This window comes from Rhinolophus sinicus, linkage group LG03, assembly GCF_036562045.2.
Source record: "Rhinolophus sinicus isolate RSC01 linkage group LG03, ASM3656204v1, whole genome shotgun sequence".
NCBI classification, from domain to species: Eukaryota; Metazoa; Chordata; class Mammalia; order Chiroptera; family Rhinolophidae; genus Rhinolophus; species Rhinolophus sinicus.
In genome coordinates this window covers 38,788,825-38,810,065 of record NC_133753.1, presented here as the reverse complement: position 1 = coordinate 38,810,065, position 21,241 = coordinate 38,788,825, and the positions used below count along the sequence as shown (strand labels likewise).

General features: G+C 39.6%; 1 protein-coding gene across 1 annotated transcript in view; it reads left to right on the top strand.

Annotated features, from left to right (window-relative positions):
- Positions 1–1,088: 1,088 nt before the first annotated feature.
- CGRRF1 (cell growth regulator with ring finger domain 1) overlaps positions 1,089–21,241 on the top strand; it is a 32,083-nt gene continuing 11,930 nt past the window's right edge. The window contains exons 1-2 of the mRNA XM_019725734.2: positions 1,089–1,323; positions 16,542–16,681. Of these exons, the coding sequence (XP_019581293.2) occupies positions 1,220–1,323; positions 16,542–16,681 (244 nt within the window). The 5' untranslated portion in view covers positions 1,089–1,219. The remainder of the gene's footprint in view (positions 1,324–16,541; positions 16,682–21,241) is intronic.

Sequence of the window (21,241 nt, the reverse complement as noted above, 5' to 3'; positions counted from 1 at the left end):
AGAATACGCAAGACATGGTTATTTGCCAAGGGATATGTGAAGCCATAGAACAAAATTAGCTCATCTTCCTCCAGCACTAATTTTATTGGTGGTTTGGGAGTGTGTAGGGACCACTAGTTATCCATCCCGAGGTCCTCTGTCCCTCTCGCCCATTAGTAACAGGAATGTTGCGGCTCAGAATAAAAGACTACATTTCCCCATCTCGGTGGTAGCTAGGTGTCGCTTTAGGACTAATCGCAAACCAATGAGATGTCAGTGGAAGTGTGAGAGACATCCAGGGAGGCAAACTTGATGGAGCTGACCGAGCGGGAATGAAGAGAAAGGGGTGAGCATTTCGCTTTCTTGTACTTAAAAGTTTCTGCTCGGTTTAAAAGAAAAAAGTATATATAAAGACACAAACATACACATGATACATGTTTTAAATTATTAACGTGAAAATTAACACCCCAAAATTCAAATATCAATTTAATTTGAGGGGTGTAGGGGGAGGAGAAAAAAGGAGATAGTAGAGACATTTGATTTATTTCTGTGAGCACATTCATACGCTAATTCTCTTCTATCGCTAAATTCAACTTGAAAAGGCCGACAAGGCTCGTATAAACTGCCTTGGGAGACTCCTTTTGGTGTTTCGGACAGTGCTTAATTGTAAGTTTCCTAGATAAAACAAGAGCAGGTATGGCGCTATTTCACTTTATAGAACCCAAGAGGCCACCCTTCCTTCTCCTCCCAAATTTGCCTCGGATCTGATACGCAGGATTTCAGGATTTAGGCTCTGCGACGTGGATTTCGGACTGTGAATCCTCCCTCTGGCATCAGAAAACCTTACCTGAGTCTTGGATGGAGTTGACCCCAATGTCTACTTAGAATTTACCGCGTGAGAGCGAGAACCGCTAGGACAGACGGACGGAGAAGACGCTCGCTAACTACCAATCCCCTGAGTCGAGGCGGTGCAAGCCCGGGCCCCGCCCCTCCATGAAGCCAATAGCTCGGGACGGGAGCAGGAGGGGCGTGGCGAGCCCTGCAGGCGACGTCGTGATTGGCACGCCGGCTCCTGCATCCCGGGAGGCTGCCCCGACGTCCAGTGTACAATAACACCAGGCGAGTGCAGATCTGTGAAGTTTGGCCACTGCGGGGCACCGTAGTGACTTTCACCCCGGCTCAGGGGCTGGACTGGGATGGGCGGCTGGAGCCCAGCTGGGCTGCAGTGTCGGAGACCCTGATGGCTGCGGTGTTTCTAGTAACCCTCTATGAGTACTCGCCGCTGTTCTACATCGCGGTGGTCTTTACCTGCTTCATCGTGACCACCGGCCTGGTGTTGGGATGGTAAGTGCCTCAGGGCGAGGGGCAAGGGACTGAGGCGCGGACAGCCGGGGAGTGGGGTCGCACTGAGGAGCAGGGGGCATCGGAGCTGCGGGCTGGAGCGCCTGGGAATGTCGGGGAGCCGGAGCCGAGGGCTTCAACTGGCTGCGCGAGGGAAAGTAGGTAGACACCGCACCTGCATCAGTGCCGCGTATTACCGCCCTGTCGCAGTCCCTGTGGGCAGACGGAGGGGGTGTCGGATTGAAGTATTTTACCCAGCTTTGTTTCTGGGTAATAAAGCATCCAGTAAGGGCCTGGTCTTGGTGTTGGAATAGAGTGCTTGTCCAACAGGCTTCTCCTGACCCGGATTGAGGCCTACTGTGTGCTCAGAGTGCCCCGTCACCTGCGGGACGGTGCAGGGACATGGACAGTACACAAGGTTGATTGTTGTACTTCTGAACTCAGTACTTGGCTTCAGCTCTTTCAGCATAATTTGTAACTGAACTCCGTTGTGTCATGTTTAGAGAAGCCTTATAAATACAACTAGTTAAAAACTATCCTACCTAGTCCATCCATTGAGGAGACATGAGCTAGATTTTGAAAGATAAATGGAGTAAAGTGTGTATAGTAGAGAATAGAAGGTATTTCAGAGAATACAATATGAGCAGAAGGGCAGAGGAGATATGTTAGTGAATAGAGTAAGCTGTGTAAAATGAGTTTAAAAATACTCTTTGATCACATATATGTGATTACTTTAAAGAAAGGACATAAGGCCTTGTCATTTTCTGAAAATATGAGCCAACTCTAGGAACTAAGTGTTAACATTTTTACACTACTCCCCACACTGTGAGCAGTAGAACATAGAATTGCTTGTTTGTAGGTGGGGGAAAGATGAAGACCAATTTTACACATTTCGTTATGCTTGACACATCAGATTTTATTGCTATTGTTCTTCAAGAAAGTTTGTAATTGGAATTAGGAAGCTGTTGCCCAAGTGAGAAAAGCAGTCTTAACACAGGTTAAGTAACTATAATATTAGTGTTATTCTCTTAAAGAAATGTAATTTTTCTCCGCTAAGGAAAATAGGTAACTAGTTGATAATTGCATTATATCCTTAAATTTTAATTTTCAATAGGCCAACTAATTAGATAGCTTAGATATCTATCTTTGGTAGTGGGAAGAGGAAAATGAGTGAAGGCTGTATTGATAATGATGCGAGCATCTCTGTGTGTGAAGGGTGGTCAGGAACCTCATGTTTATAGTGGGTAAGCGACAGACGTGGGTATCAAACAGACCTATGTTCAAATCCTGGCCCAGCCAGGTTTAAGACTTGGTTTGAAAACTTAATGATTGCCTAACCATTCCATTTAGGTATGGCTTTTACAAGAGTGGAAGCCTACGTAATTATAGAACTTTTGGAAGTCTGGGCTAAGCACTGTTGAGGCCAGAAGACCGTGTCAGTGCCAGCTCCTTCCATCCTGATTTGGGTCTGACCAGTCATCTTGAGCCTTAACCCACCTATTCGCTTCATCTGGGTTAGCTTTGCCCATGTAGATAAACTTTTTTTAGTGTCTGTTTGCTAACCTAAGCCAAGGTCGCAGATTCGTTGAGTAGAAACAGTGAAAGTCATCTAGATCTCATGAAAGCAACTTTCTAATTGTAACCCAGGCAGAAAGTAATTCCATTAATCCACTATGCTCTTCACTCTTGTAATTATTTTTTTAACCTCCCAATATATAATCCCTATTGGTCATCTGTCTTTGCTCTCATGGTTCTTACCTCAGTACTGTTCCAAGTTTCTCTCCCATTGCTCTTGCCACTGTTTTCCTTGTCTAGCTGTACTGTGTGGGAGTGGAGAAAGAACAGGAACATCTGATTATTGGGGTCTCAATAGCAATAGCAAAGAATCATGCCACTGGCAGTATGGTATTTCTGTTTAATTGCGTGGTGGTTTCTGCTTTGTGAATCTGGGGCAGAGGCTCCAAACCACATTTCTATGCTAGCTGGCTGCCCATGAGGCCTTGCCAATAGGGGAGGGATAGTGGAAAGCTAGAGGAGGACAAAAGAACTTGCTGCTTCCTGTTTGATTCTTTTTATCTGTCTCACTACAGCAAGAGTGCCTCACTCCGGCATTAATAGTTGGTCCGAGTTTATAGTTTTCCACTCTCTTAGAACCAGCTTCATTGCACCACTTCAAAGACATTAATATCCTTTCCTCATATCTTAGTCCCAGCTTTGTGGGGGGTCCTTCCTTCAAATTTCTAAGTTGTAGTGACTCGCTTTCCTTGTGATAGTTGGAGTGATAGTTGCTTCCTAGTGTTACTACTTTTTTGATACTCAGTGTCCCCCTTTTGCCTTCTCAGTTCTTTAACATCTGATTAACATTTTTTATATTAAATTATCTCTATTAAAATAACTGGTGTGGTTTTGGTCTCCTGACTGGAATGACAAGAATAAGGAGAAAGAAATTGTTACTAAGAATGAAATCCTGGGGGGGTGGGGAGCGGACTCTCAAAGATAGAATTTGGGGATTGGTTTGGTCGTTTCTTCAGTTCCTTGCAAATGGGAAATACGATGCTAATAATCCATGACATGCATTGGCATCACAGGTAATCAAATCACTACCTTTGGTTGATTGTGATAAAATGATTTCTGAAGAAAGTGCCTTAAGGGACCAAGTGGCTAAAGCACTTGACCATTATGCAGTAATGATGACTATAGGATGTAAGGGATGGTGGCATGGCTGCTTCTGAGATCACTGGAGCACTTACAGAAAGAAAATGACAAACTCAAGTCTTTTAACTCTCAGATCAAGTCTTAGAGAATCAGAGAGTTTCTACGGTTTTGAAGCACTTTATTTCATGTAGCCACAGAGCTGAAAATTGATCAGAGCTTTAATTGTGCTGGTACTAGAATTACACAGCCTAGATGTCTCATTTAGTACATTGATTGGAAAGAAGTGGAGCCCTGAGACTCCACTTGGGAACATCTAAATAGACTTGGACAAAATTGAGAATCTTGAAACCCCAGTCACTCTGAGCCTCCCTTTTTGGTGGGAGCAGCCTGCTTTCCATGTCTGAAAACACTAGCCTTCCCTTGCTTAAAGATTTTGTAATAACCTCACCCAGGGCAGTTGCTTTGCAAGGGTGTCTATACTTAAGATGTACCACTATTAAGTTTTGCCACGAGACCCTGATCTCTTCATGCTCCATAGGACAGTGACAAAAATCTGACCTGGTTGGAAATAGCCTCTAAAAGAATTGCAAAATTTTGCAAATTGTATTGTTACAAATTTAGGGAATATGTGTTAAGAATGGATTGTAAGTAGGGTAGGGCAAGGAGGATAGAATATAGTACTAGATCGGATCAAATTTATTGATCTGGGTCTATTCTCAAGAAATTCGGAATCTAAAGTGTTAAACGCATACTTGGTTGAATGAAACTTGGACTCAGAGGTGGCCTACATTTAATAAGATTGAGATGCTTGAACTTTCCTCACATAATGTGGAAGGAATCTAAAGGCTTAGGAAGATAGGAATATTGGACTGGATTTATTATGTGCAACTTGCACACCCATCCCCCTAGCATCTTTCAAGAGGGCACAGAAGACACTCTTTTCATGAAGGCACTGAGAAATATTACTGAGAGGAGATTGATATCCTTGAAAATCTCTGGTGCCTGTCTTCTATAGGCTGTTTATGATGGTGGGAGATGCTACCATTAGGGTAGGGTTCCCGACTTGAAGTCCAGTGGCAACACATAATTACAGGAGTCAATGTGGGTATTTGTTCCATAATGGGCAGTGGAGGACAAAGCAGAGAATGTTTGGGCCTGCAGGGATCTTTGGTGATGGCTAGTGGATTACAATGTCCCTAGTAATAAAATGGATGGGTGGCCTACTGAATGCGACGTGAACTGCATATAAGGAAAAATTCTAGGTCTAGAGCCAGAAACATGACAAGTCACAACAGTGGAGAGTTACGACCTTTCACCCAGTTTCCAGATCTAAACCAATCCATAGACAGGGAACCTCTGATTGAAGGGGAGGTCAGGTCCCCTGGGGAAGGACCCTATAATCTGCAGTATTGCCACAAGGATAGACTGTAAATCATCCTCCAAATCTTTCTCAAAAGCTATTTTCTCAGTTGCAAACATGCTCTTCTACTGTGCTTTGTGATACTGAGGGTGGGACTTTGCAAACCACATATGTCTTGTGCGAGTTCACACTATATCAGGCCAGTAGGAGTTGCTAGATTGAGACTGGAAGGCTGGAGGAAGAAGAAGGAACTTCCTCTTAACAGTTTGCTTCCTTTTCCTGGTCTACGTTTCTGCAACATTGACCTTCACCCTGGCAGTTGGCCCAAGTTGCAGCAGTTTTAGTTTATAATTTTTCCTCATATCTAGAACCAGCCTTATGATACTCCTTCAGAGGTACTAGCACCAGCTGAGCAGCACTCCTACCTAAAAGATCTGGGTCCTAGCCCTGGGGGATCCCTTCTCCAAGTTTCTAACTTGTAACAATCCCCACTCTTCCCTTTGTTTCCCCAGTCCTAGGAGTGATAACTACTTGCTAGAATACTTTAGTGTCCCTTTCTTGCTTTTTTCAGTCCTCCAGTAGTTGGTTAACAGTTCTTTATTTTAAACTCTTGATGTTTAAATAACTGATAGGGTGTTTGTCTCCTGCCAACCCTGCCTGATACACTGACCTTGACTATTTCTTGTCTCCCTTGTCGAATGCAGTAGGTTGTTTGTATGTGACAAGGTTGGTGATGAGATACCGATACCTTCTTAGAAAAAGAATATGCCTTTAGTTTGTATTTGCTTAGGGTACAAAATATATGATGCATTGGCAAGAATTATCTTGGAATATTTTTAAAGAAAACACAAAACTGTTTGAAATGGCATTTCAAAGCCTTAAGATGACTTCTAACCCTTCTTTTTATAATTAAAGGCACAGAATTTTAGAGATTGGGTCATTTTCTCAACAGTCATATCTTTAGCACAGCAGTTCCCTCAGAGGCAACCCTCCTCCTCTACCATGGTATTTAAATGCTAATCCAGTCTCAATATCCAACTAGCCAAGTGAGACCATTTTCAGGAGATTGCACAGGAGAGGAGGCTCCACAAACTGCCTATATGTTTTCTGATCAGTTTTAGAACTCAAGGCTGAAGGGGAGATACAAATTGTTTACTGCTGAGCTTGAAACGTTAGCCTCAAAGTAACCTTTATTCATGAAGGACTCCATAATACTCCAGGGACAAGGAAAGGAGGTCAGTTCTACTGCTTTAGCTACTGACAAAATGCTTAAGAAGTGTGTGCAAGGTAACATATTGTATAGGCAATATGAAAAAATGTGGGCAGAATTGGAAGTCCACAGGTTATTGCTGTGCTGGAAATTTCAGCATTATGAACAAATGCGAAAACAGTTTATAAATGGGAAAAAAACAAAATTATAGAAAAATCCAGGAGGATTAAGTATAAAATTATAACAATAAAGAAAAGAGAATGGGAAATTCTCTTTATGGAAAAAAAGGAGGACTAAGTTTATGTAAAAGAGAAAGTAATGAAATTTAAGAAATATTTATTTAGTTGGTATTCCATTACTAACAGTTTCCAAAATGACTGAGTGGAAAAAGATAAAGATGGAATTTGATTGAAAAGAAAATTGGTTAACTTTCTATTTTACCATTCCTTCTAATGTCATATCCGCCATGATCTGATACACAGGGCATCAATATCTTTATTCAAGTTTTTGATTAAAATGGAAAAGGCTAGGAGAGATCCAAGATGGTAGAGTAGATAAACTCTGTACTTGCCTCCTCCCATGAACACACTAAAAATGCAGCTAAATTATAGAACAAGCAACCTGGAGAACTATCTGAAGTCTAACTGAACAGAAGTTTTATACTAAGCATATAAAAAAGAAGCCATATGAAGACAGGTAGGAGGGGTGGAGATGCAGAACATGCCAGTGTCAAACCTCCACGTGGCAGTTGAGAATTGGGAGGGTTATCTCAGCCTCGGAGGTATCCGCCAGAGGAGCAAGGGACCCCGCCCCCACACTAGGCTCTCCAGCCCAGAGTACTGGCTCAGGGAAGGGAGCCCCCACAGCCAACATCTACCTGTGAAAAACAGTGGCACAGAAAACTGTGGGAAACCCAGACATCCCCTTAAGGAGCACACACACAGACTCATTCACTCACCGACACTCACGCTAGGCTCTGGTGGAAGGACAGTGACTCGGGGCATTGGAGACATATGGGGAGAGACTGAGTTGTGTGGCTTTGGAGCAATGACTGGAGGAACAGTTGCCATTTTCCCTGTGTGGGGTTCTCCCATTCGGTCAGCAGGCAGGCAGTGTTGAGCCCTCCTTCCACCCTCATGGCCAAATCTGAACCTAAATTGGTCTGGTAAGCTCCACTCTACCTTGGTAACTCCCTGGGATCCCACCCTACCCAACTCATCCAACACTGGAGGCACTTTCTTGGTGAGCAGCCATACCTGCCCTCATTGCACTCTTTCTCGGACAACTATTGGGGGTCTCTGGGCCCCAGGTCGGAAGTGACTCGCCTCGGTGTTCTCTGAGACTTTTGCTGAGGAACTCTAGGCTCAGCACTGGCACCAAACCAGAAACTACATTAACCTGGTGAACACAGCTTGTTCCACCTTGGTGATTCCCTGTGACTCTGCCTCACCCAGCTTGTGTACTGCATGAGGCTTTATCAGCGGCTGAACCTTATAGGAGCCAGCAGGTGGCAGTAGGCCTCGGGGTGTCCTGGCTTTTTGCAGAGCTACTATAGGCACTGTTATGGTGGCAGCCATGCTCGGTTTGCAGTGTGGTCTCTCCAACACACTTCCAGGTTCAGCAGAGGCAGTGACCAACAATGGATCACTTTGTAGCTCCTACCAGGTTGTCCCTGGCTGGTCTCAGGCAGTGGGTGGCCTGGGTCTGCACCAAAGACCCTGCCAAGAAGCCCCAGAATCAACATACATGGAGGTCATCTTCAAACCACAGCAGAGCACCACCCAATTAGCCACACAAGTGGCACACACAAAGGGCAGCCTCAACAGACACCAGAGCCTGATGGGGCGAATCCCGCTCAGTGAGGTAAGCCCCCGGGCAGCAGCCCGTAACCTACTGATGCGGCCAAAGCCTAGAGCCAGTCAGCCTGAGGGCCACCCACTGACGTGCCAATAGCTATTAAGTCTCAACTATAATAGGAGGACACACACAACCCACATAAGGGACACTCCTGGAGCACCTGGCCCAGGTAACCAGGGAGACTGTGCCACTGGGCCCCACAGGACACGTACTACATAAGGTCACCCGACCAAGAATGGGAGGTGTACCAGATCTACCTAATACATAGAAACAAACACAGAGAGGCAGCCAAAATGAGGAAACAAAGAAATATATCCCAAATGAAAGAACAGGAGAAAACTCCAGAAAAAGAACTAAACAGAATGGAGGCAAACAATCTACCAGGTACAGAGTTCAAAACAATGGTTATAAGGATGCTCAATGACTTTAGTGAGAACTTCAACAAAGACATAGCAAGTGTAAAAAAGGACATAGAAACCATTAAAAAGAAACAGTCAGAAATGAAGAATACAATAACTGAAATGAAGAATGCTCTAGAGGGAATCACCAGCAGACTAGATGGACCAGAGGATCGAATCAGCAATTTGGAAGACAAGGTAACATAAAACACCCAATCAGAACAGCAAAAAGAAAAAAGAATTAAAAAAAAAAAAAAATGAGGATAGTTTAAGAAACCTCTGGGAAGATGTCAAGTGTAACAACATTCACATCATAGGGTTACTAGAAGGAGAAGAGAGAAAGCAAGGGATTGAGAACCTATTGAAGAAATAATCACTGAAAACTTTCCTAACCTGGTGAAGGAAGTAGACATACAAACCCAGGAAGTGCAGAGAGTCCCAAACAAGATGAACCCAAACAGGTCACACCAAGACACATTATAATTAAAATGGCAAAGGTTAAAGTCAAAGAGAGAATCCTAAAAGCAACAAGGCAAAGGCAACTAGTAACTTATAAGGGACCCCCTGTAAGATTTCTCAACAGAAACTTTGCAGGCCAGAAGAGATTGGCATGAAATATACAAAGTGATGAAAAGTAAGAACCTACAACCAAGGTTACTTCACTCAACAAGGCTATCATTTAAAATTGAAGGACAAATAAAGAGCTTCTCAGACAAGAAAAAACAAAAGCAGTTCATCACCACCAAAACAGTATTACAAGGAATGTTAGAGGGACTTCCAAGAAACCTACTTCAGATTAGAAGACACACACAGACTGAAAGTAAAGGATGGAAAAAGTTTTTCGTTATTTTTTAAGGAGGGTGCAGCTCCCCTGTTGGGATCGAACTGGTAACCTTGGTGTTATTAGCACCAAGCTCTAACCAACTGAGCTAACCGGCCACCCTGGAAAAAGTTATTTGATGAACATGGAAACAAACAAACAAACAAACAAACAAAAAAAGCTGGGGTAGCAATACTTATACCAGACAAAGTAGACTTTAAGATAAAGGCTATAACAAGAGACACAGAAGGACCCTGTAATCCCAATCCTGGGTATTTATCCGAAGAAACCCAAAACACTACTTTGAGTGGATATGTGTATCTGTATGTTCATTGCAGCATTGTTTACAATGGCCAAGAGGTGGAGGCAACCTGGGTGTTTGTCAATGGATGAGTGGATAAAGAGGAGGTGGTACATCTATACAGTGGAATATTGCTCAGCCCTGGCAGGGAATGGGTTCTTGCCATCTGTGTCAATATGGATGGATCTGAAGGGTATTATGCTGAGTGGAGTATGTCAGACAGAGAAAGACAGATGCAATGTGGTTTTGCTTATATGTGCAATCTGAAGAACAAAATAAACAGGATAGAAGCAAACTCATAGATGCAGAGAACATTTTGATGGTTTCTGGGTGGGAGGGGGGCTTGGGGGTTGGGGACTAAGAAGTACAAATTGGTTGTTGCAGAGTAGTCACGGGGATGAGAGGTATAGCATAAGGAATACAGTCAATAATGTGTAATGACTGTGGTGTTGGATGGGTGCTAGATTTATCAGGGTGATAGATGAGAGGCAAGTTGGGGGGCATGGTGGAAAAAGTGAAGGGATTAAGAAGTACAAATTGGTAGTTACAAAATTAGTCATGGGGATGTAAAGTAAAGTAAAGGGAATATATGAGTAGTAAATAATATGGTAATTATGGATAGTGCTGAGTGGGTAGTAGACTAGTCAGGGGGATCACTTCTTAAATTATATAAACGTCTAAACACTATGCTGTATACCTGAAATTAATATAAAATAATATTGAATGTCAGCTGTAATTGAAAGATTGAAAAAGGTGAAGGGGAATAAGGTTCATATTTCCAGGTATAAAACAAATAAGTCATGGGGATATAATATGCAGCAAAGGGGATATAGTTGCTAATATTGTGATAGCATAGTACGGTGTCAGATGGTTGCTGGACTTACGGCGATCACTTCTTTAGGTATATAAATGTTGAATAACTATGGTGTACCCCTGAAAGTAATATAATATTGTATGTTAGCTATATTTTTTATAAAAATGTTATTTAAAATGTGGAAAAGGCCAGATGTAAGGATGGTGGCCAGAAATATGTCACTGGGTCTACTTACCAGTATTTTACAGAATCATTTCCTAGCACCTATTATGGATTGCTATTTAACCAGTCTCCAAATTTTAACCTCATTCCAAAGCATTTCTGCACATTTGCTTTTGAGTAGTACATTAAAGATAGAAATATTGGCCTGTATCAGTCTGTGAAAGTTGTGGATTTTTGTGCAAAATGAGCAAGTTCATGCTGGAATGTGAAAAGGTTTAGGATTATACTAAGGTGAAAGCTCAACATGAGTCATCAATGTGTCAGCTGCCCAAAAAACAACTTGCGTGATCTTAGAGTCCATTAAGTATAATGTTTAGGACAAGAGGTGTGATCAGACTACGATGTCACTCTATTACACAGTGAATTCTGCCCTCTGCCCCTCTTTTTCCCTCCAAGACATGAAGATGTCAGGGGGACAGGGCTGGCAAGGTCAAATGTGGACCTTGACAAGGGCTGGCTGCCTTGGCCATGCTTGGCTCACTCCTTTGAGAGGATGGGAATACGGAATGTCTGAGATTATAATTCAGAATGGAGCAGTGTTAGAACATAATTCAGATAAGGCCGTAATAAAAAGCCAAGGAGCAAAAGCATTAACCTTAAAAGAAGAGGTTAATAACTTTGTGTTAAAATTAAGAGCTTTGTTCATCAAAAGATACCATTATGAACTTGAAAAGGCAAGATGTAGAAGGGCTCAAGATAAATCCAACAAAGGGCTCATATTCAGAGCATATAAAGAATTTCTATGAATAAGAAAAAGACCTGTAGTAAAACAAGGAAAGGCCTTGACAAGGGCATTCACAAAAGAAGATATTCAGTAGCGATAGACAAAAGAAAAAGTGCTCAACCTTGTTAGTCAGCAGGGAAATAGAAATTAAAACCATAATGCAGTGCCACCACACCTAACAGGATGACCAGTAATGTTTTGGCAAGGATACGGAACAAGGGGAGAATTCATTCATTGCTGATGGGCATGTAAACTGATACTGCCATCTAGAACAGTTGTTCGCATTATCCACTCAAGTTGAAGAAGCACAGACTTAGGGCTGAGATATTCCATTCCCAGTGTATACCTAACAAATCCACGTCTGTGCACTGAGAGCCTTGTATGAAAATGTTCACGTATGCAGTATTCATAGTGGCCAAAATGTGAGGACAACTTAAATGTCCATGAAGAGTAGAATGAGTAAGCAAATTATGGCATGTTTATGCAATAGAATACAGGTACAAAAAATGCACTGAATACAGCTACATGGACGAATCTTTAAGCATATTGTAAAGTAGGAAGTAAAAGTATCTATAGCATACTTCCATTTACATAAAAATTCAAAAACAGCATACTAAATTATGGTAATTGAAGTCAAGGTAGTGGAGAGGAAAGGGGTATTGCATGGGAGGTGACACAGGAGAGTTTCTGAGGACATTTTCTGGTTCTTAACCTGAATAACAATTACTTTGTAATCACTATGCTTTGTGTACTTTTCTATATGTATGTTATCCTTCATAGTAAAAAGGTTGTATGTTTTTTAAAAAAGGTTATCTTCACAGATAAAAAGCTCAAAGATCGAGCATGATTCATAGTGCCAATTTGAAAACTTGTATATATGTCAAATCAAGGACCTTAGGATATTAGGAAACGTAAACCCATGATTAAGGATGAAGCAGAGAAATAAAAAGATTGATCTGGAGAGGTGTATTTCTTTCAATAATAAGTGTGTTTTGTCAACTCTTGTGATGCTGAGCCAAGCAGCCTTGGATATCTGTGCTTAAAGTGAAGCAACATTTTCCATCTGAAATTACTTGTTTCATTCTGAGATGTAGACAAAGCCAGAGACCAGATACGGTATAACGTCCTGCAACATTGATTTTTATATATAGATTTGGAGAAATATTTTTTATATTAAAACCATGATATCCCATGGAGAATATAAAGCACACTATAAAGGAATTTTCAGGCTCACCGTGTGCTGCTTCCAGTTATTTCCCCAAAGCCCTGCCTTTTGCAGTTTCTGGCTCTTTACATCTCTAAAGATTCTTTAATTGAAATTTCTAGGTACAGCATGGTAAAGTACCTGAAATACAGTGCTTGAACTTACAGTAGAAGCGAACACTATGAGATCGGAATGCTAGCTTTTACTGCTGGTAGGTGGGTGTAAGGAGCCAGGCAGTGGAGGTAAAGAAAAAATAAAGGGTGGGGAGAAGTGTGTGTGGGGGAGTGATGAGGAAAGGGCCAGGGAATGTAATGAGTATGTATAGAGTGGTTTTCTTCTTGTGCTTTTTTCACTCCAAGGGATGAAGGAAAGAAGGGGCAGGTGTTATCTTACGGTTGTCATAGGAAGGTGCTGTCTGGTGTCCTACCACTGCACCTACCTGACTGAACCTCTAAAAGGCCCTGGGGCAGGGCTGAGCAGTGGAGACAGAACCTGTGGGGCAATTGATTCTGAGGCTGGAAGAGGGGAAGTTACTGGATTTGTTTTTACTCTAGTCCTTCTGCGAACCCCTGTCTACTTCATCATCATCACTATCATTGCTGGTCCTTACATGGTGCCACGCCCTCTTACCAACATTTGCCGGTGGGGGAACAGTTACACAGGTTGAGTGATTGCTTAAGGACACGTAGCTATTACATGGCTTGTTCCTGCTTTTAGGGGTAAAGCAGTTTTTCAAGTATGATGTTAGCTGTACATTTTTTTTTCTGTCCTTTATTAGGTTGAGTAAGTTCCTTTACATTCCTAGTGTTCTGATGGTTTTTATCAGGAATAGACATTGGATTGTAGCTAGTGCTTTTACTGCATGTATTGAGATGATCATATGTTTTTTTTCCAAATCTGTTAATATGGTGAATTATATTAAAATTTTAATGTTATGTTAAACCAACCTTGCTTAGATCTGAGTTCGACCTCACTAGATCATGATGTGTGAATCTCTATATATTATTGGATTTAATTTCCTAAACTTTGTTAAGAATTTTTGCATCTGTGTTCCTGAGTGATATTTGTCTGTAGTTTTCTTGTATTGTCTGCCCCTCCTCTGCAGTCTTCTGTTATACGTTAGACTGCCTGGAGTTGTCCCTCAGCTCACTGGTGTTTTGTTTTGTTTTGTTCAGCCTTTTTTTCCTCTCTGTGTTTCATATTGGATATTTTCTGTTGCTAGGTCTTCAAATTTACTAATCTTTTGTTCTGTAATGTCTGATTTGCTGTTAATCCTATTCATTGTATTTTTCATCTCAAATATTGTATTTTTTATCTACAGAAATGGATTTGAGTCTTTTTTAATATCTTCCATGTCTCTGTATAATATGCTCAATCTTTACTTACCTTCTTGAAAAAGTATAGTTATAACAATTGTTTTGATGTCCTTATCTACTAATTCTAGTACCTATATCATTTCTGGGGTCTATTTCCATTGATTAGTTTCTCTCCTCTTTGTGGGTCATATTTCCCTGATTCTTTGCATGCCTGTTATTATTATTTTTTTTATTGAACCCTAAACATTGTGAATTTTACCTTATCTAGTGCTGGATGTTTTTATATTCATGTAAATATTCTTGAGCTTTGTTTTGGAATGCAGTTAACTTCTTGGAAACAGTTAACACTTGATCTGCTAGAGGCTTCCTTTTCAGCTTTTTTAGGCAGGACAAGAACAGCCTTATCCAACTGTTCTATAAAATTAAATTAATCTAGAGGGAAATTTTATTCCATTTGTTAATTTTATTGGCTTTCTCTTGGCATAAATTTATTCATGTGTTTTGAAATTTTAGTTTGCAACCTAAATTTTAGTGGAAGCTCCCCCGACCCCCACTTTGTCCTCCTCCTTTCTGTTTAACCATTTTACAATTGCCTCTGCCCAGATTTGTAGAACACCGCCCCCCCGCCCCCGACGCCATAAAGGACCATGTCTTATAATGACAGTTCTGTCCCATAGTGATATTGGCCTAACCCAACTCCTAGATTCCAGTTGTGAACCCAGCTCTGGCCCTTGTCTTGAGTAGACAACCTGTAAGTCCCTCTTACTGTGTGAAGGCTTAGTTGCCACTGCCTGCTGCCAGACTCAGAACCCATCAAACCATGGCATCAACCTTACTCACTACTTTGTATTTTTTCCTTTTTGAGATCCATAAAGATTTGTTTTTGAACTCAGCTATGGCTCTTTTTTCCAACATTTTATTATTAAAATTTTCAAACTTACAGAAAACTTGAAAGAATTACACAGAAGACACACGTATGCTCATCATTTAGTTTCTAAATGAACATTTTGCTATAATGTCTTTATTACATATCTGTCCCGATCCATCCATCCCTCTCTCCACCCATCAGTCCATCTTATTTCTTGAGCACTTCAAAGTAACTGGTATTCTTCACCCACAAGTACTAAAGCATTGCATATTATTAGCTAGAGTACAGTATTTGTTTTTGTTTATAATTCTTTTTTCTTTTGAAGTAATATTTACATGCAATGCAATGTACAGCGTTATCAAACACATCATCTATACAACTCAAACCTCTATCAAGATATAGACTATTACCAGAGAAAGTTTCCTATGCCCTTTCCTGGTCAGTCCGTACTCCTACACCCCCAGAAGCAACCTCGTTCTGTTTTTTTATTTGTACCATAGATTACTTTTCCCTGCTCTAGAATTTCATGTTACGGAATCATATAGCATGTACTCTTTCATGTAAGGCTTGTTTTGCACAGCATGTTATTTTTGAGATTTATCTGTGTGGTCGTAGAAATAATTTATTCCTTTTCCTACTTCTATTTATTTAATTATTCCTACTTCTATTTCTTTGTTTTAACACACCATAGTTTGTGTACTCATTTCAGCAGGGTCTTTTTTGATTTCTCTTTTTATTTTTTATCTATGACTACTAAGTGTTTGAAGAGAAGAGAGTGCATCAAAGTATGAACCTAACTGCCAGCTTAACCTAAGTCCACTGGTTTAACTAATGTGTATTCATTTTAAATTATTTTATTTAAATTGAGTAAATTTAGGTGCTTTCTAATTTTATAAAGAATTGAACTTCATCCCTTTCATTTTCCTTCTAAGTCTGTTCAGTATGCATGATCACATTTTTACATGAAATTTAAAAGGAGAAAATATGTTATCTGAATGAAGGGCTCTCTGCAGTGTTTACCAGTTGTCCTTCGTTCCTGATACCCTGCTCCCTTGTCTTCTATGAACATTCTTGTCTAGTCTAGTGATTTGGTGTTTAAAAGTGTTATAAATAATATCAAATAGTCTGTATATTGAATATGTATTTGTTTTCCATATCATTAAAAAATTTAATAATTCTACTAATATCATGTTTTTGCTGCTACATTAGGTACAATTTATAATCACTGTACTCCTTTGTTAACAATACTATTAACAATAGAGCTCTTTGTTTTCAAGAGTATATGGATTCAGCCAGCTGAACAATATATTGCAATTCTATGAAACCTCTAATCTCTCTTAATTCTAGATTAATTCTACAATAGAATGTAAACTGAGTAACTTTATCTCTTTTTCTGATACTTATGTCAAAAGGAATATGGAATGAACATAAAGTTTCATTTGTTAAAATTATGTATTATTTTTACCTTTCAGGTTTGGTTGGGATGTTCCAGTAATTCTGAGAAATTCAGAAGAGACCCAGTTCCATACAAGAGTTTTCAAAAAGCAAATGAGACAAGTCAAGAATCCTTTTGGCTTAGAGATCGCTAATCCATCTTCAGCTTCAATTACAAGTTGGTAGCCATTTTCCAAAGATTTTTCCCTCTTTCCATGCCCCTTTTTTAGCCCTTTAATTTTGTTTCTTTATTGCTTTCTCTTCATTAGACTTGACAAACATGTATTGAGCACCTGTTTTGTTCCAGGAGCTGTATTACATACTACAGACACAAAGACTAATAATTCACAAACCTTGCTCTAAAGGAATTTATCAACTAGTAAACTGAGGCATTTGTCTGAGAAAAATAAAGTATCACATGTGTTCATAAGAGAAGTCTGTTAGGACACTGTACCATTTCACTGGTTTTCAGTGCAGTGACCAATGTAAGAATGGTGTTGTATAAGCACAGTTAACGTCAAGTTGCTAACCTTCTGAAGAACAGCTGTTTTTTAATCTGAAATTATAGTATTTTGGTATAAATTATTTTGGTATAAAATGTTATTTTGGTAGATGGTAATCGTAGATGGTAGTTGTTTGTTTATAACCTTAACTTGGGGGAAAATATTTCCTGCAAGACTATCTAGGAACCAGTGGAATGAAAGAGAAGGGAGGGTGCTGGGGACAGATAAGAGAGAAGAGTGAGAGAGACTCAGATTCTTTGTTTGGATCCTCCATCAACAGGTCCTTTTACTGAGATGAAGAATAAGGGAGGAACAATAGGTTTTGGAAGAAAGGTAATGAATTTGAACTTCTGGACTCTGAAATGCCTTTGTGACAGTTAAGTAGAGATATAGAGTAGGCAGTTCTAGATACAGTTTTGTAGCTCTACAGAGATTTCTGGGCTGAGACCCTATCATCTTTTACACTTGCTCACATTTCCAGTATCTAGAAAACAAACAACCCCAAACTTTCTCACCTTTTCATCTTATTCTAGCTGTTGTCCCATTTTTCTTCTCCCCTTCAAGCCAGGCATCTTAAAAGCAGTTTGCATTTGCCTTCTCCTCTTAGCCGGCTTCTCTTTTACTCCTTACAGCAATGTAATCTGATTTTTACCTGTACCCCTTTATTGAAATGGTTTTCTCCAAGGTCAATAATTACCACTTCTGCCCCCACCTCCAACCCCCAGCAGTCTTAAAATCCAGTGGATACTTTTCAGGCCTGAGCTAGGGCTCTCTCTGCAGTGTTTACCAGCGTTGGCTAGTGCTTCCTTGCAGACACCCTGCTCCCTTGTCTTCTATGAACATTCTTGTCTAGTCATCTTCCTGCCTGTAACTTCCAGAATTGCTTGTCAGAAATTAGTGTACTTAGTCAATAGGCATTATCAACCTTAAGTAAATCTTGATTTACAATGAAAAGATACAAAATGTCTTATTCTTCTTCCTTAGCTGTAAATGATATATCTATCCATAGATTAATAGATATAGTATAACCCTTATGAATTGAAGGGAACTAAGGACTATTTTTTCCCCCTCTAACGGTAGATAAATGGTTCATTCTGACACTTTTCACTTGGGAAAACCAAATTTCAAGACATGACAGAAAAAACTAACTTATTTAGAAAACATGCCTGAATAAACATGCAGAATAGTGAGGGTTTGGTGATCTCTGACCTTTGTGGCCATGCACTGGGACCTGTTATAATGTCACATCTGGCTCTTAAGCAGGACTACCAGTAAAAAAAACAACTACCACTACAAAGTGGTGCTTCCTGCAGCACAGCTCCACAAGCCTGGAAACACTGAAAAAATAACTGATACATTGTGAGCAAACAAACACAGGACACTTGTGAGCTAGAAAGTGTCAGGAAATCCATCAGTCTGCCTTTAAGACAGAAAGTCTCAAATAGAGCCTGCCCTGTAAATGTTAGAAGCAAATGAAAAGATATCCACTAAGTAGAATACCGCTCTGCCCAACACACTATGTGTTAACCAACAGTAAGGTATAATAGCTTTACTGAAGTACATGAAAAAAATTTCAAAGCGTGGACTTAAATAGCGTGTTTTTTGAAATATTTTAATTTTTATAATAGCAATACATATCATTCATTATCTGTCTTCTATGGGGAAATAAGGAGAAGGATTTTGGTGGGAATTGTACTCAGCAGAATAAAATTCATTTGTTAAAATTAATGGAACAGTGGTTGTCATTAAAGATGCCTAACCAGGATATTGAAATAATGTTCTAAGCAATAATCGTGACATTTTAAAAGGTTATTTCATTTGATGTGTAGATAGTTTAAAAATCCAGGTCTTTTTTTACCACTGTATCTAAGATGCCTGACACACAGAGGAGGAAGGGGGAACATCTGGAGACCTAATATACTTGAAAATAAACCAGAGAATCAGTTTTAATCTTACTCGTTTAGTTCTCTTTACTAGAGGTTTTTTTTTTTGTTTGTTTGTTTTGTTTTTTTTGGGGGTTGTTGTTATGTAATGATACTATATTTGGATTTATGATGTTTCCATGTCCCCAGTGTAGAGGCCTTAATGAAATTGAAAGTAGTATTAATTTGGATCAGGAATTCGGTGGTCCTTTTTCGTAAACAGTTTCTTTGTATTTTGACTTATTCTCCCTGAGAGACATAAAGCAAAAGGGTTCAGCAAAAGGATACACATAGCATTTTTGGAGGATTTGTGAACCTCTGATCCTTACAACCTAAAATTTTCATCTCCCAATATTCTGGTTTTATTATCCTCATGGGTGGTCTCCTTGTATATTAATTCTCTCACAGGTCTTCTGCAAGAAGGTTTGTGGCTTTCCTCCTGCATGTTTCTCCTTTTATAATGGCTCAATTCATTTGACTATTATCCCTATTTTTTTCCATTTTTTTGCACGACTGTCTCTTACATTGTCTCTTACCCTTTACTTGGCTGTTACAGCTAGGCAGGTAAGGGCAGATGGAGAGAGATCACACCCATGCTGCTTCACTTCATGTGGATTCTGAATTGTCTGGTGTATGCCTATATCCTGATTCTGTTAATGTTATTGATCTAAACTGACATTGTGTGTGCACTGAATTTTAGAAGACTAAGAAAATATAAAAATAGGAATTGAATATAAGGATCTTTGTGGAAGAAGTGATAAAAACTAAAGGGAGAATAGTTTTGCGTAGGGGTATTTGAACTATTATCAGTTAGTGTAAATCAATATATTTTTCTCTCAGTCTATGTAATGGACAAGTTTATGAAAGACTGTGGAGTGTTTTATAGATTCTGTAGTTCTTCCTCATTTACTTATAATATTGATTTCAGAGACATTATAGTAAAGTCTGATTAATATCCAGTTATCATTAGTCTCTGACACTCTCCTCATTTTAGTCAAGTATACAAAGTCTGTAAACAAGTTTATGCAGCTTTGAATCTCTGGAAACTGATTCTTTTTACAAATAAACGGGTAATTTTGTATGTTCTGTAAGTTGAGTTTTTATTTTTAAGGTTTATCCTTCCATTGTTCTTTTTTAGTATAAACAAATGCATATACATGGATATCCTCTCCTATGAGATAGACAGTACCGTACTATGTTTACTTTTCTCCACCTTTTTTCATTTAATAGTATATTCTAAAGCTCATTCCACAGTAGTGCTATATAGAGATATTTTGATATGCCTCAGTTCTTTTTTAAGAGCTGACTAAGTACTTCTTCATTGGAGAGTATTCTATATTTTATTCATTTAATCCCCTATTGATGGATATTGGGATGGATTCCAGCATTTTGATATAACTAGTCCTACAATGAATAGCCTTGTACATACTTTTTTTTCATTTTTGCCTGTAACACAGTAATATTAAGTATTCATTTTCTATGTTCCTTTTTCCTTTTTCCACTTTTTTTGTATGATTTAAAATTTTTTCCCTTTCCTATCTACTTCCAACTTTTTTTCTTACATCGTGTTGTTCTGAAGTGACAGAGAAAATTACATGTGATTTTGAATACATATTTAAATTTGTATTAATGGAGTGTTTTTCTTCAGTTATTTAAAAACTAATTGAAAAAATAGCTAATTGAACTTTTCATTCTTTAATTAATACCTGATGATTGGAATTATAAAAATTTGAAATCAAATTCTGTTCTAATTGTATATGCAAAGTTCTTGCCAATTACAATTTTTGCTGAACTATGATTGGAAATTGCTCTCTGTCACTGCTATTATACATACTCAGAATCTGAGACTGTGTACCTACTACTAAATACTGAGAAGAAAAGTGGAAACAATCAATCAGTATTTGGTATCCTGTGGATCATCTGGTTATGTTCGTGTATCTCCTTCCAACACATACTCTTGATCACCTTTAAAAGAAATAGGTAATGTGTCAGTCAGAATTCCTATTAGCAAGCAACAGAAATAACTCCAATGAAAGGATACTGGGTGGCTTACAGACTTGCCAGAAGGTTTGGAGAGCCAGAATCAGAGACCAAGTCTGGTCAGCCAGGAACAATGACCAAAAACGTGCCCGCCCATTTGGTTTAGTAAGTACACGACTGCCAATGAGCACTACATGTTGCAGCTTACACCGCCAGCTGTATGAGACACGGGATGTTGCTGCCCTTGGACTTGATATTGCTACAATGGCTACAAGCAAGGGAAAAAATCATATAGGTGGCACATAGTAAATCCTAATTAAGTGTTGAGTAAGT